A 17,289-nucleotide genomic window follows, 5' to 3' on the forward strand; every position below is an offset into this window, starting at 1 on the left:
TCAGTGCCCAGCGGTTGTGCCAGTCAGTGCCCAGCAGTGATGCCAGTCAGTGCCGTCTATCAGTACCCATCATCAGTGTCACCTATCAGTGCCGCCTATCAGTGCTGCATATTAGTGCCGCCTATCCGTGACACCTCATTAGTGCTGTCTATCAGTGCCGCCTATCCGTGCCACCTCATTAGTACTGCCTATCAGTGCCCTTTAGTGCTGCCTATCAGTGCCCATCAGTGCCGCCTATCAGTGTCCATCAGTGCTGCCTCATCAACGCACATCAGTGAAGGAGAAAAATTACCTGTTTGAAAAATTTTATAATAGAAACAAAGAAACTTTTTTTTTTTCAAATTTTTGGCAATTTTTTATTTATAGCGCAAAAAGTAAAGCGCCCAGTGGCGATTAAATACCACCAAAAGAAAGCTCTATTTGTGAGAAAAAAATTATCAAAATTTCATATGGGTACAATGTTGCATGACCGCGCAATTGTCAATCAAAGTGCGGCAGCGCTGAAAGCTGAAAATTGGCCTGGTAAATAAGGGGGTATAAGTGCCTGGTAGGCAAGTGGTTAGAGTGGGACACTTTGAGCCGAGAATATTGCACCTTTTCACAATATTCTAATTTTCTGAGATTGTGGATTTGGGGTTTTCATGAGCTGTAAGCCATAATCATCACAATGATGACAAATCACGGCTTGAACTATCTTGCTTTGCATGTAATGAGTCTATCTCATATATTAGTTTCACCTTTTAAGTTGCATTACTGAAATAAATGAACTTTTGCACCATATTCTAATTTTTCGAGTTTCACCTGTAACTGGATACTAACATTTATAGGTAAAGTTGATCCAGGGAATATCCGATTGCCTCTCAGGGGATCAGGAAGGAATTTTTTCCCCTGCAGGAGCAAATTGGTACATCCTTTGCTGGGTTTTTTTGCCTTCCTCTGGATCAGCTGTGAGTATAGGATTATAACTTTTTTATGGTTGAACTGGATGGACTCTTGTCTTTTTTCAGCCAGACTAACTATGTAACTATGTATGTAACTATACTGTCAAGTTAGAAGCTGATTGGCTACCCTGCACAGCTGCACCAAATTCTGAGTGCACTGGTTTTAGTAAATCTACCCTAGGTGTTCTATTCTCATTGGGGAAACAGGCAAGTAAGCAGGTGTTAGTACCCCTTTAAAGGAGACTCCCTCTCCTAGGTGTGGGTGTGGGTAGAGTTTAGGTCCCTTTATAATAAGGAGTGGGTGGGGTCCTGGGCAGAAGAAGCATGGGAACAGGCTAAGCCTGACTTACTCAATGTAGGTTTGTAGTCTGAGGAGCAGAAGCCCTTCAGGACCTAGGCCCAGAGAGAGAGAGACTCCTTGTGAGGACACACTGTAGAGGGATTCATGTAATAGTTGGTGGCACTGATTTCTTCTGTACTGTTGGACAGGAAATGTGAAGTTGCAAAGCCATGTCATTAACCAGTAAACTGTTGGAAAAACAATCTGTGTGGACATTCCTTTATTTTCGGTGAGCCTTGGGGCAAGAGTATGTTAGAGTGGAGGTGGGCTTCAGGCATGGAGTATGTGAGTCACAATATGGCAGGGTTCCTACCTTTGCTGATGTATGCATACCCTATCCCAAGAAGAAGAGGGGAGGAGCCTATGGCCTGCTTGGCGGGAGTGGTTGGCAAATCGGGGATGCCTACATTTGACATAGTCAGCAGGTTCCGTCAACACCTAGAGAAGATGTATCGGCAAGCAGTGGGAAACGTCCAGCAAGAGATTGTGCCTAATTTGTCTGCTTTGTGTACACATGAGAACATCATGCACCCTATGAGACATGCCATTACAGAGGGGACTAAGCCTCAAGGCATGATGCCACACTACATGGGCATAGTGGTGGATATTGGCTTGAGGGTAATTCCATGGAAGGACTGCATGGTGGTAGTGGAGATCCTCATTCCTCTGTGCCCTGTTGTGAACAACTAATGGCCATGGGGACACCTTGGGCCCAGTGTGGGAACTGTCAATCATTTTTCATTTGAGGTTCATTTGGACTGAAAACCTCCATGTGAAAGTAAAGTACGGTGGGAGGAACATGCTGTGTAGGAAAAGATGACTTTTCCTGCTGATCCAGTGATGCAATTGAAGGAGGAGCACCCCAGCCCTCCAAGTTCTGCACGCCCTACTCATAAATCATCAGTGAGTGGTGTCTGGTTCCCCCGATGTCACCAGGGTTTAGACTGATCATAAGGTATCTGCATATGAGGATGGTGAGGAGGTTTCATCCTGTGGAGAATCTCCGGTTGAGCAGAGCTCCGGTGGGGAGTGTGACTGAGTTCGAAGCTGTATTTGATACTGGGAGTAGGGAATCAGGTGAGCCATTAAAAGACCCTATAAGTTTGGAAGTAACTGAGGAGTTGGAATGTATACCAGGCACAATTACAGGTGGTCAGGAAGGCTCCATATGCTTTTGGGAGGGCTTTTTGCCTCATGGGGGAGGCGAAGAATACCATACCTTTGGAGAATCCCTAACCTATATGCATTTGCATGTGCTGTTACATCCATGCAAGAAGAACCTGATTGCAGGGAAGAGCCAGAAGGGACTGTTGTGCTGGGTAAGATGCTTAGGTATATGTCTACTGTCAGGGGGGCATGGGCGCCATTTGAACTTGTTGTCTGGGATCTATGCGCCAAAGGCTCTGTGTAAACTCACTGAACTGCAATGGCTGAAGATCTATGAGATGGCGGTATGGGAGCATCTTCGGGTGCCAAAGCATCATTGGTCTTTAGCTGGGAACACTGCCATCCCCTTTAAATTTAGGCACTGCTTTATTGAGTAGAACTATGGACGTCATGTTCATATGGAAAAAGTGGTGCTGTCCCACCAAGAAGGGATGATGTACACTATTATGTGCATCGCCAGCACCCTGAAACTGAATAGTGGCGGGATTATCCTGACCCCAATTTCTATATGAAGACATGTTTACATTGTTACTGGTTACAGTGTCACTTGCTGATATATACATACTGTGTATGTAATTTTGTTGGATGGTTTGTAACAAGTTGTCAAAGTAATTCCAAGTACGAATTTATATTATGCCTTTAAATTATTTCTATATTTAATTCTTATTGTTAGCTTAATGTATTGTTGTATTGTATTTTCTGACATAGACATTTTAGTCTATGCCATTCTTCCCAATACTGTGGTACCCATAGGCACAAGGCGTGCCATTAATAACAGGGAGGGAGTGTTAACAGGTGTTAATATCACTTTTAGAAAACCCCCAACCTTGGGTGTGGATGTGGGTGGATTTTAGGTCCCCTTACAATCTGGTGTGGGTGGGGCTCTGTGCAGAACGAGGATGGGAACAGGCTACCCCTGACTTATATCATGTAGGTTTGTAGCCTAAAGAGCAGAAGGCCTTCATAGTCTAGGCCCAGGGAGAGAGACTCCATGTGAGGACCCACTCATCAGGGCTAAAAGAAGCTACAATTTGGACTGTGGTAATGGATATATACAGCAGTGAACTCGGTGGGACTGATATGCACCCCCTACCAAACCACTAACTGGAACACATTCATTTCATCCCCACCAGAGTTCTCTGTATTTATAAATTACCCCAGTCTTGATTTCAGCTTTTTATTTTGCCAGCCCTGATGAAGTAGAGCCTTTAAAACCTTAAAATGTGTTGACCAATTTTGCTGGATACAATGCTAACGAAAACTTTCTGGACACATACTGGTGTATTTGTTGATTTTATCAATTAAAGGATAAGTTCACCTCTGGGAGCATATTACATGTTCCACCTGTTTTTAGGGTGGAACATTTAACATGTTCCCACTCCTGCAGCTGCTCCCTGATCCCCCCTACCTGTGACAGAAGGTGGGGGATCTTCTCCCCGCACCCATTGTCACTATTTCAAAAGAGTGTGGCCCTGTGGAGCTTCATACACATGGCTGCGTTATTCATTCACAGACTTCTGTGAATGAATGAAGTATAAGTCCTGACAGTCTTTGCAGCTGTTGGCTTGTAGTTCTCAATTAAATACCAGAGTGCTGTTGAGCTCTGTGTTAGTTCATCGATTCCTTCTGTCATTGTGTAACTGCCTGCCCATATGAGGTACGAGCAGACAGCTTACACTGACAATCTGCAGGAGCCCTACAGTCTACTCCTGATCTGCTGATTGCAGGTGCAATGCTTTCCGGGCTCTTACAACAAATAGTAAATTCATATATTTTTTTACCTGCAAAAAAAATGTGCATTTATTTTTTTTTAAAGGGTGAACTTATTCTTTAATCTATTCTCATTCTCGCTTTTAAGGGATAAGTTGGCATTTTGGAACATGTTACATGTTCTGCCCGTATTTAGGGATCACATGGACAGTAGATGACAGGACATACCTACTGATTCTTCATTGGTGGCCAGACAGAGCTGCTTCCTTATTGCCATCATCCTCATCTCCCAATCACAGAGCTGATCTATAAACAAGGAAAGCAATGGAAAAATGATACAAGTCTTTTTGTAGGAGGTATTTAATATTTATATTCACTTATGTGAAATAGCTTTGTCATATATATATCTTGTAATGCAAGCACCCCTGACAGCACAGCCAAGTCTCTGACCTCACTTACAGTGAGGATCGAAAGTTTGGGCACCCCAGCTAAATATTTGTATTAATGTGCATAAATAAGCCAAGGAAAGATGGAAAAATCTCCAAAAGGCATCAAATTACAGATTAGACATTCTTATAATATGTCAACAAAAATTAGATTTTATTTCCATCATTTACACTTTCAAAATAACAGAAAACAAAAAAATGGCATCTGCAAAAGTTTGGGCACCCTGCAGAATTTATAGCATGCACTGCCCCCTTTGCAAAGCTGAGACCTGCCAGTGTCATGGATTGTTCTCAATCATCGTCTGGGAAGACCAGGTTATGTCAGTCTCAAAGGTTTTAAATGCCCAGACTCATCTGACCTTGCCCCAACAATCAGCACCATGGGTTCTTCTAAGCAGTTGTCTAGAAAACTGAAACTGAAAAAAGTTGACGCTCACAAAGCTGGAGAAGGTTATAAGAAGATAGCAAAGCGTTTTCAGATGTCAATATCCTCTGTTCGGAATGTAATTAAGAAATGGCAGTCATCAGGAACAGTGGAAGTTAAAGCAAGATCTGGAAGACCAAGAAAAATATCAGACAGAACAGCTCGCAGGATTGTGAGAAAAACAATTCAAAACCCACGTTTGACTGCACGATCCCTCCAGAAAGATCTGGCAGACACTGGAGTTGTGGTACACTATTCCACTATAAAGAGATACTTGTACAAATATGGTCTTCATGGAAGAGTCATCAGAAGAAAACCTCTTCTACGTCCTCACCACAAAAATCATCGTTTGAACTTTGCAAATTAACATATAGACAAGCCTGATGCATTTTGGAAACAAGTTCTGTGGACCGATGAGGTTAAAATTGAACTTTTTGGCCGGAATGAGCAAAGGTACGTTTGGAGAAGAAGGGGCACAGAATTTATTGAAAAGAACCTCTGTCCAACTGTTAAGCATGGGGTTGGATCAATCATGCTTTGGGGTTGTGTTGCAGCCAGCGGCACAGGGAACATCTCACGAGTAGAAGGAAAAATGGATTCAATAAAATTTCAGCAAATTTTGGATGGTAACTTGATGCCATCTGTGAAAAAGCTGAAGTTAAAGAGAGGATGGCTTCAACAAATGGCTAATGATCCTAAACACACCTCGAAATCCACGGGGGATTACATCAAGAGGCGTAAACTGAAGGTTTTGCCATGGCCTTCACAATCTCCTGACCTCAACATAATTGAAGATCTATGGATAGACCTTAAAAGAGCAGTGCGTGACAGACAGCCCAGAAATCTCAAAGAACTGGAAGACTTTTGTAAGGAAGAATGGGCAAAGATACCTCAAACAAGAACTGAAAGACTCTTGGCTGGCTACAAAAAGCGTTTACAAGCTCTGATACTTGCCAAAGGGGGCAGTACAAGATATTAACTCTGCAGGGTGCCCAAACTTTTGCAGACGCCATTTTTTTGTTTTCTGTTATTTTGAAAGTGTAAATGATGGAAATAAAATCTAACTTTTGTTGACATATAAGAATGTCTAATATGTAATTTGATGCCTTTTGGAGATTTTTCCATCTTTCCTTGGCTTCTTTATGCACATTAATACAAATTTTTAGCTGGGGTGCCCAAACTTTCGATCCCCACTGTATCTCCAATGCAAATGTAGGCAGGTTGAAACTTAGCTAGCTAGGTGCTGCCCCGGATGAGAGGGTTAGAGTTAATGTTTTTCCTGGGTCTTTTGCTTGGTGAGTTTCTTTGGGTCCGACCCACGGACCCAGTGATATAAAAGAGTGATCTGGAGCAGAGTCATAAAGTGGGTGGTCAACAATACTTAGGGTTTGCCCCAAAGACACCAGCCACAGGGGCATGCCATTGATTGCCCTTTTAGCACATGGACTCTACATTTGCAGGTATGCTGGGGCAGCACGTAGCCTGAGTTAGGATTAGGGATGTAGGGACAAGAACTGTTTTTGTCATTGACTTTGTATGTTCGGAATCTAACTTAAATAAAGCAATACAACTTTGCCTTCTGTCTGGTCTGAAGTTATTCAAAAGAGTAATGCAAGTAACCAGCATACTTCTACAGTTTTTGGGTTAATAGTACATTGGGATATGAAAACAGTAAATGGTTGCCATTGGTACAAGATGTCTACAGCGAGTGAATGCAGCCTGTCAGTAGCGTTTGCCTGTTGCAGGTGAAATGGCCTCTAGCAGCGAGGGAGATGTTGTCAGCACTCCTTCCGCCAGCAGTCTGTCTCCCAAAGCAATGGAAGAGGATTTGTACTGCAGAGGTCCAGATCCTGTACAGAGGTATGGAAGGTCGAGAGTTAAGTCAAGTGCACAGCAGGGTCTGTTCTGCTACCAGGAGAGAGGTAAACCACCAGGACAGGTGGTTGTGAACAAGCTCAGCGTGTCCCTCCTAATTGCAAGTCAACAGCGAGAGTGTACATTGTCACAGGGACCCAAGGGTTAACTGGAGAACAATTATGGTGCAAGTGTATATGATGTACGTTCATCTCTAAGAGTAGAAGCCCACCTTAAGGTCCAGTATTCCCCCATGGCAGCCTCATCCTTGTCCCGGGGCATTGATGAAGACGGCACAAGTTACCCCATATGTGAAGTAAGGATCTTGTTACAGGTGCCTAGCATAGCCCAGAAGAACCCTCCCTGGGGTAGGCCTCTCATGTGACCCACATTTAGCTCCCAACGTGTTAATGGGGAACATGCAGAAAACATCACCCACCTACCCTACCTACACAGTTAAAGCTATACAGCTTGGTCAAGGACCTCCTTAGCATGTAACTGAATTATGAAGGAGCCATGGGCTACTGATGAGGCAATTTCTGTGCTCTCTCTTCCTTTCTCCCTGTATTAGATTGACAGCACTGTACATGAGTCTAATGGAGTCACAGTTCTGTCCAGAGTAGGGTAAAAGACAGCTAACATAAACACAGCTAATATGCATGGTATCTTCACAACCAGAAAACTACTTTCCTCCCATGGTGTTAAATATTTTGCTCTTTCCCCACACAAAGAATTTTCAATCTCAACCTCGGACCACTTATATCTACGAGTCCACCACTTTTTCTCTAAACACAAACTGGACTCTGAAATTATTATGGCCAATATGTATACATTTTCCTCTTTAACCCCAAACCTCAAAAGAAGGGATTACCTCATTCAATAATATCCTCAAAAACATCCATTCCCTCTTGAAAACAACCACAATGACTAAATGGGAAAATCAATTTAGCCTCATATCAGCCTTGGAAACTAGCAATATCTTCCACTTACTGTATAGAACATCTTGCTGCATGAACCAATGGGTAGCTTTCTAAAAAAAATACATAGATGGTACCTTACCCCTTACAAAATCTCCAAATCCGATTCATCATGTTCCTCTAAGTGTGAGAGAGAATGCAGAGGAGTGGGTTCTCTCTACCACCTATTCAGGCTCTGCAAATCCCTTCCCTCTTACTAGAACCAAACCTTCTTAGACACTTGCCCTACTACATTTTGGAATTGACTGTTCCCTCCTTTCCTCCAGAACTATTGTAACTCCTCTCTTGTTAGCTGTCAAACTGAACATCACTAGGTTGTGGAACTCTGCACAACATCCACATTTGAAGCTTTAGTGAAGCTGGCAAATGCTGTTTGTGTGTTTAATCTCTATTTGTTGTAAAGGAGCCCAGTAGAACCCCAGCTCAGTAGTACCCCATCTCAGCAGTTTCCCATCTTATTAGTACCCCTGTTCAGCCGGTCCCCATCTCATTGGTACCCTTGTTCAGCAGATCCCCAGCTCATTGGTACCCTCGTTCAGCAGATCCTCTGCTCAGTAGTTCTTCCAGCTTTGCGGATCCCAGTAATCCCCAGCTTTGCTGATCCTCCGGTTTGCTGATTCTCTCTCTCTGGTACCCGCTCACCTCCAACTATATTGTTTCCACGCTCCGGTCCCCCAGCTCTACTGATCCCCACCTTCTGCTATAGTGTTCCCATTTTGCACACTGCATATTCCTGTCTGCTAGTTGCCCCACTCCGGTCCAGACCCTGATCTCCTTCCTGCTGCTCAGCGCTGCACACCAAATGTGATGTCTGCACCAGACACTTCCAGAATATATACACATGAGCCGGAAACGACAGCTGATGACGTCTTTCTGGTTCACTTGTTGTTTTCCCAGTGCATTCTGGGATATCACATACCTGCAATGCCTCTAAAAAAAGCAAAGCTAACACTGAATAAAAGTCACTCAAAAGCTGCAGGCACATGTTAGCGAACTTTGTCATAGTCTTCTACGGAGGCTTTGGAGATGCTTTAAAGCACCAAGAAAGCGACATGGGGTATAATTTTTGCAGCGTAGCAAATCAAACACAACAGTGTGAACCAGGGGCGGACTGACCATTTGGAAACCCGGGCACTGCCCGAGGGCCCGGGGTCAGTAGGGGGCCCTAAGAGATGCCCCTGGTACCTTTTTTATAGACTTTTTTGAGTTTGGGCAAGGACACAGGGGCCCCATGATACCCTATTGCCCGGGGGCCCCATGAGTTGTCAGTCCGCCCCTGGTGTGAACAGAACTGTAAGGTGACTGTTTTATTTAGTGACTAGTGAAGTGAAGTGATTTGATTGGCATTCGCAGTGCTTTAAAAAAGCCTAACCAATGCCAATGCCACATTTTGAAGCAAGTGTAAACAGGCCCCAAATGATCTAAACCTCTAATGTTCAATGGAACAAATGATTGCACTGAATAATCACTTTCATAATCCATTTCACCTGGCTGAGTAACCCTAATTGTTCTATCGGACTACTCCCACTCACTCCCTACTTAGACATACTGGTCTACAAGTTCTATTTACATTTATCACCTATTAGTTGCCCCCCTGTTCTTCTCTTAAAATTCGTGTTTGGACTACAATCCTGATATTGCCCTTACTTTGAGCACAGGTTATTTAACATAGGATCACACATCTCAATGTTCTTGACACATGCTTGATGCCACTTGTTAACATTGCAGGTCTGCTTGATTTGTACCCTGTGATTTGTGTATTATCTTTCTGTACCTGCAGTGACATTGACCATTAACATTAACATGTATGACACCTTTTTCTGATCTCTCATAAATAACAAGTGACCTATAAAACACAAATATTATGTAGCACCCTCCTAGTTAGGTGCTGGTTGGGTTAGGTAAATAATAGTTCTTTGGCTCTTCAGTACTCAGCAGAGCAGCTTGTGATTGCTTTAGGCTGCTCTGAGTTTCACTGGTTGTGGGTTTGACTGCTTCCCCCTGCCGTCTGGAGGGTTCTGGAATGTCGGGGGCTGGGAGAGTTAGACTCACAACCTGGATATTTATGTGGACCCAGACAATATCTGGGGAAGCGTGTCCAGTATGTGGCTAACAGAGTGCATAAATAGTTTGAGGCCTAGAGCCGAGGGGTTCTTGTCCAGGCAGCACCCCATCCAAGTTCAAGTTATAATAACGCTTCAGAAAAAGGATACCCCAAAGACTGTTTACTGAGCCAGAAGAGTGACTGAGACTGGGAATACACTAGCTTGGGAAACAACCTTGGGAGCGCTACATATAATAAAAATCATTCAATATATGTGTTCATAAGTATGTTACTGGACTAATTTCAGTGGATATAAAAAGCCTATAAAAATGTCAAAATTAAGATGTAAACTAGCTGTATGTGGAGCAAAGTGAGAGGCTGTTAATTTACCTGCAAATTAAGCTGTCAGCCAAGATACAAGGGAACATGTAATGCTTTTAGGTCAATCTTATTTTAATCTTTTACATACTGTAACAGGGTTAGCTCGGCAGCGGGTGTGTGTGACCCCCTGGATGGGTGCACAACACAAAAAAAGATAGGCACAGCACAACAATAGTGGAGGTGAAAACAAACAGGTGCAATTTATTTACAATATTTACAGAAAAAATGATAAACAAAAAGAAACATCAAAATAAATCCTGGCCAACTTGGCTACTTACTGCAACAACAGCTTTTCCCTAGCTACCCACTAGGTACAGCCTGCTGCTATACCTAGTTGCTAGTACTGGGAGGTTAGCCACACAGGCTTTGGTCTCTCTGCACACAGATAACAGGTCAGCTCCCCAGACAGTTCAGGCACAGATCTGGTTCCAGGGTGGAGCAACTCCCTAAGCACTCTGGGAAGCTTTATACAAGTGTTAATGAGCCCACTACCTTCAGCTGGGCTCATTATCTCAGTGCTGAAGGACTCAGCACTTCCCTCTAGTGGTACAAATCCCCATAAACCCTGAACCTCGGACAAATATATCGTCCATCCAGGACGCAACCAGGTGATTTCACCTGCCTACTGTCACATACCCCCCCCTCTTGTTTCAACCTTGGGGTTGTAACACCAGTAGCCAGGCAGGCATGTACCCGGGATAAAGCATCCACATTTCCCATCTGAACACCGGGGCGATGCTTCACCGTGAAGGTAAATTCCTGTAGGGCCAGAAACCACCTATTTACCCTTCTATTGGTCTCCTTATTTTGAGCCATCCATTTCAAGGGAGCGTGATCTGTGATCAGGTCAAAATGTCTGCCCAGCAGATAGTACCGAAGGGAATCTAGGGCCCACTTTACCGCTAAACACTCCTTCTCAATCGTGGCGTAATTTTCCTCGTGACACTTTAGCTTTCGGCTGAGATAGATTACCGGGTGCTCCTCCCCCTGCCAAACCTGGGACAGCACTGCTCCTAAACCAACATTGGATGCATCCGTCTGGACCACAAAGTCTTTTGAGAAGTCTGGTGAGTATAGGACTGGCTGGCTACATAAGGCCCTTTTTAAAGACAGGAAGGCTGCTTCAGCATCAGGGGACCACTTAACCATGACAGACTCCTTCCCTTTTGTCAGGTTGGTTAGGGGTACTGCCATAGAAGCAAAATGGGGAATGAATCGCCGATAGTAGCCAGCAATTCCTAGAAAAGCCCGTACCTGCTTTTTGTTATTTGGGCGTGGCCAATTCTGTATTGCTTCCACTTTGTTTATCTGAGGTTTTATTACCCCTCTCCCAATAGTGTACCCCAGGTACTTGGCCTCCTCCTGTCCAATCGTACACTTCTTTGGGTTGGCCGTAAACCCAGCTTTCCGTATTGAGTCTAGCACAGCCTGAACTTTTGGCAAATGTGAGGCCCAGTCTGCGCTATGGATAATCACATCGTCCAAGTACGCTGCAGCATACTTCTGATGGGGACGAAGAATCTGATCCATTTTTCGCTGAAAGGTGGCCGGTGCATTCTGTAACCCGAACGGCATTCTTTTATACTGGAATGACCCTTCTGGGGTTACAAATGCAGTCTTCTCCTTTGCCGACTTAGCTAGGGGAATTTGCCAATAACCTTTCGTCAAGTCTAGTGTTGTCATGTACCGGGCTGCTCCCAGTCGGTCGATTAGTTCATCTATCCTTGGCATGGGGTAGGTGTCAAATTTTGTAACTTTATTCAACTGTCGAAAGTCGTTACAAAATCGCCAGCTCCCATCTGGTTTGGGCACCAACACTATGGGGCTGGACCAGTCACTTTGGGACTCCTCTATCACCCCCAAATCTAGCATTCTCTGTACTTCCCCACGTATTGCCTCCCGTCGAGCCTCTGGGATTCTATAGGGTTTCAGTTTTACTCTTTCACCCGGTGGGGTGATAATGTCATGCTCCACCCCCGAGGTTTGTCCCGGCAGCTCAGAAAAAACCTCTGTGTTGCGGAGCACAAACTCTTTAGCTTCCTGTTTCTGAACTGTAGACAACGTGACTGCTATTCCAACCTCCGGAACCAAGCAGTTAGATGGCGCTGGTGACAAACCCTCAGCAACTAGGGATTCCCTGTCCCTCCAGGCCTTTAGCAGATTAATGTGGTAGATCTGCTCCGGTTTCCGCCTTCCTGGTTGTCTGACCCTGTAATTCACCTCACTCACTTTCTCAATCACCTCGTATGGGCCATGCCATTTGTCCAGGAATTTGCTTTCAACCGTAGGGATTAGCACTAGCACTCTATCTCCTTCAGCAAACGACCTGGTCTGGGCCCCCCGATTGTATACCCTCTGCTGCGCTAACTGTGCTTGGGCCAAATGGTCCTTTACGATAGGCATGACCTGGGCAATTCTATCTTGCATTTGGGCGACGTGCTCAATCACACTCCGGTGGGGAGAACTCTCACTTTCCCAAGTTTCCTTGGCGATATCTAACAGCCCCCTTGGGTGTCTCCCATAGAGCAACTCAAATGGTGAAAACCCTGTGGAGGACTGGGGTACCTCCCGGATGGCAAACATCAAATAGGGTACTAAATAATCCCAACCCTTTCCATCCTTATCTACTACCTTCCTTAGCATTTGTTTCAGGGTTTTGTTGAACCTTTCCACCAACCCGTCAGTTTGCGGATGATACACAGAGGTGCGCAACTGTTTTACCTTGAACAGTTTGCAGAGCTCTTTCATCACCCGGGACATAAAGGGGGTTCCCTGGTCCGTCAGCAGTTCCTTTGAAATACCCACTCGGCTGAAAACGAGGAATAGCTCCTTAGCTATTGTCTTGGCAGAGGTATTTCGGAGTGGAATTGCTTCTGGATAGCGGGTGGCATAGTCGAGTATGACCAACAGGTACTGATGCCCCCTAGCGGATTTCACCAGCGGACCTACCAAATCCATGGCAATCCTTTCAAAGGGGACCTCAATGATGGGAAGAGGTACCAGTGGACTACGGAAATGGGGCATAGGGGCCGACTTCTGACACACAGGGCAAGAGGAACAGTAATTTTCCACCTCCTTAATGACCCCAGGCCAATAGAACCGCTGCAGTACTCTTTCCCGTGTTTTCTCCGCCCCCAAATGACCCCCAAGGATGTGTCCATGGGCCAACTCCAACACCAACTTCCTGTAAGGTCTGGGCACCACCAGTTGCCCAATGGTTTCTTCTGCCCCTTGAGCAACTCGATAGAGTAGGTCCCTTTCCACAAGGAAGTATGGATAAGCAGCAGTTTTCTCAGGACTCACTAGTTGGCCATCTACTTTTACTACATTTTCCCGGGCTTTTATCAGCGAGGGGTCTTTCAGCTGTTCGGTTGCAAAATTTTCCCTATGCACCTCTAAGTCCGAGAACTCCACAACCGGCAGATTTTCATCTGAAGAGGCGGGCTCCTCCCCAGTTCCTTGGGTCTCCCCAGCTAGTACCGACAAGGGGAACTTGGGAGAGACCTCACCACACTCAGACGCTTTCTGGGATTCACCTTCCTGGTCTGCAGGGGAGACAGTGGGGGGGTCAGAACAATCCCAGAGTTCCCAGAATTTTGGAAAATCCCTCCCCACAATGGCATCATGTGGTAAATGAGGTACCAATCCTACCTGATGAGACAGGTTACCTTTGGGGGTCTCAAAAAACACAGTAGCCACGGGATACTCCCTAGTGTCCCCATGCACACAAATCACCGCCACCTTTTTATGCCCAGAGACCTTTGTAGTGACCATCTCCTCTCTTATCAAGGTTACCAGGCTACCTGAATCCAGCAACCCCACAATATTATTTCCATTAACAGTCATTTTGTACAAATGTTTCTCAGTGCCCGGGCTGGCCGTGCATACCACTGTCGCAAACAGCGACTGACGTCTATTGCTCAGAAAGTCACACTGCATAGGCTCATCCACCACTGGGCAATTAGCTGCAATATGTCCCTCTTGCCGGCAGCGGTAACAAATAAGTTTTTTCACCGCTTCTTGCGGCCTTGGCCTTCCTGGCCGCTCTTGCCAGACATTGGGTAATACTCCCACCCTCTCACTCTCTCCACCCTCACCCCTTGTAGTCATCTTACCCGCCGCTGGGGATGGTCTGGTCTTAGGGTGGAAAGTCCGTGAGTCTCTGGAAGAGGAGGTCAGGTTCTCAGTAGCCAAGTATCTCTCCACTAGATCCACCACCTTGTCTGCAGTTTCTGGGTCTCCATGGCTGACCCACTTTTGAATAGTATTAGGCAGAGACCTTAGGAACCGATCCATGACGACACGTTCCACAATTTTTGGGGCGGTCAAAGTCTCTGGCTGCAGCCACTTCCTGCTCAGGTGAATGAGATCATACATCTGTGACCTGGGAGGTTTCCCAAGCCGAAAAGTCCAATTATGTACCCGCTGAGCACGGACAGCGAGGGTAACACCCAACCGGGCCAAAATTTCTACTTTTAGCACATCATAGTTTTTGGCTTGGTCTGGCTCCAGGTCATAGTAAGCTTTTTGCGACTCTCCAGTTAATAATGGGGCCATCAATCCAGCCCACTGTTCTTTAGGCCACTTTTCCCTTTCAGCAGTCCTTTCAAAGGTGGTTAGAAACACCTCCGGATCATCCTCTCCCATCATTTTTGGCAATAAACGGCCCACAGAAAATGATGGTGTTTTACCAGAATCATCACCAGCCTCAGTCTGCTGCCTCTGCTGGAGCTGCTTCAAAACAGCCTCAATTTGTTTCTGGTGTTTCTGGTCCTGTTGCACCAGCAATTCCCTATGGCGGACCTCTGCTTGTTCCAAGGCCTTCTGCTGGGCTGCAATGCTCTGCTGGAAACTTGCATTTGCCTGCTGTTGATTGGCATTTGCCTGTTGTTGATTGGCATTTGCCAGAGCCAACTGTCTGATTATCTCCTCCATGCTGGCCTTTAGTTACCACAACTGCCCGCATCCTCCACCATATGTAACAGGGTTAGCTCGGCAGCGGGTGTGTGTGACCCCCTGGATGGGTGCACAACACAAAAAAAGATAGGCACAGCACAACAATAGTGGAGGTGAAAACAAACAGGTGCAATTTATTTACAATATTTACAGAAAAAATGATAAACAAAAAGAAACATCAAAATAAATCCTGGCCAACTTGGCTACTTACTGCAACAACAGCTTTTCCCTAGCTACCCACTAGGTACAGCCTGCTGCTATACCTAGTTGCTAGTACTGGGAGGTTAGCCACACAGGCTTTGGTCTCTCTGCACACAGATAACAGGTCAGCTCCCCAGACAGTTCAGGCACAGATCTGGTTCCAGGGTGGAGCAACTCCCTAAGCACTCTGGGAAGCTTTATACAAGTGTTAATGAGCCCACTACCTTCAGCTGGGCTCATTATCTCAGTGCTGAAGGACTCAGCACTTCCCTCTAGTGGTACAAATCCCCATAAACCCTGAACCTCGGACAAATATATCGTCCATCCAGGACGCAACCAGGTGATTTCACCTGCCTACTGTCACAATACACATTATGTACATTCTGATACATGAAAAGGGATTCCCAAAACAAAATGACTTAGCTAAAGACAGCAATGCAGAAAAATCCCTCTGTATCTCACTGAAACCTCAGACTGAACCTTATGATAAGGGAGACCCAGTGTTCTGATTCTTTCACTAGTGTGTATCAATTTCAGCTTAAGCTCTTGAGGTCTGTAAGCAGCATGATTTTTACAACAATTGGTACAGAGACAGGGGAAATGTGTGGAAAGGGGCCCGAAGCTTCACCTGTTGGCTGCATAAAAGTCCACATTATTTTCATAAGCAATATTTCTAATTTTCCCAATCAACAAAATGTAAAAAAAAACAAACAAACAAAAAAACCCCAAATATATATTTTTAGTTCTGTCCATAATAAAAACCAAAAGTATGTACAAAACCTCTCTGCATCCCTATTTAAATGATTAGGGTACTTTGGTATCTTATCCTACTATTACATTATATTTGTGTGCAGTACATATAGTGAATGCCTTTAAATAAATATATAAATGTAAAGTGCGTTGTACGACTCACATTGTCCCACATTACGTCTGGTTTTGATCATTTTAATTCTGTAAAAGTATCCTCCATATGAAGTCGGTGGAAGGTCTGATAATAACCTAGGTCAGGTTCCCGACCACTGGCCCACTGACCTCCTGCTCTGGAATGATGGGACAGCAAGCCCAGATCATGGGATCCCAACCCGCCATCAGTGTTGAGAATGGAGCTGACGGTAGAGGAAGCATGCGGCTGCAGGAGAGAGCAGAGCTGATGCTTCCTGTATAGCACCAGCTTTGCCACAGATGGAGTGATACCAAATGCACTTCGCCTGGGACAGCAATAGCCGGCGATACCTGCAAGGTGATTCCTGAAGTGAAGGTCAGTTTTTTTTTTATTAAAATCGCATTTTCTAGCTCTGCACCTGCTGATTACCTGCACTGAGCCTTAGACTTCTGTTATTACATGCGGGTTTAGTGCGCTTTCTGAAAGCACACCACAACTACTGAATGCAGGAGTTTTGGTGCACTTTCAAAAAGTGCACCACACCTGCAGGATATAATAAAATTCTATGGCAAAGGGCAGCTAACCCCCAGGAAAGCCACAGGTGTACTGCACTGCACCCATGGCATGGGTAAACCGCAGCACATCAGTGTGAAAGCAGCCTTAGGCCCCTTTCACATGTTCGGCCCGAATTGGATCTGCCTCTCCATTTTTCAGACAGACAAAATCGAACCTTCCATTTACCTCTATGGTGTCCGTTTACACCTGCCTACCTCCAACCCAATCCAGTAAAAAAAAAAAAACAGAAGGGGATCTGTCCTCTTTCAGCTGAGCGGATCGGATCTGAGGGCCCACAGAATAGAGCGGGCTGTGTCCATGTCTGCTCTGCATATGGAGAATGGACATGGACCTGTCATCCGCCTGCTCCACTCATTGTGGCCCGCAACCATTACCAAGCCGCTTAAGTG

The 17,289-nt window shown here is 45.2% G+C and overlaps 1 protein-coding gene across 3 annotated transcripts in view; it reads right to left on the bottom strand.

Annotated features, from left to right (window-relative positions):
- LOC149440130 (C-type lectin domain family 2 member B-like) overlaps window positions 1-17,289 on the bottom strand; it is a 344,322-nt gene that overhangs the window by 35,859 nt on the left and 291,174 nt on the right. For all 3 annotated transcript variants that reach the window (XM_089658907.1, XM_089658906.1, XM_089658905.1), the window contains one exon: window positions 4,387-4,464. In XM_089658907.1, the coding sequence (XP_089515033.1) occupies window positions 4,387-4,464 (78 nt within the window). The remainder of the gene's footprint in view (window positions 1-4,386; window positions 4,465-17,289) is intronic.

Source organism: Staurois parvus, unplaced genomic scaffold (assembly GCF_062004578.1).
Source record: "Staurois parvus isolate SC_StPar_1 unplaced genomic scaffold, SC_StPar_1.0 ptg001111l, whole genome shotgun sequence".
Classification (NCBI taxonomy): Eukaryota; Metazoa; Chordata; class Amphibia; order Anura; family Ranidae; genus Staurois; species Staurois parvus.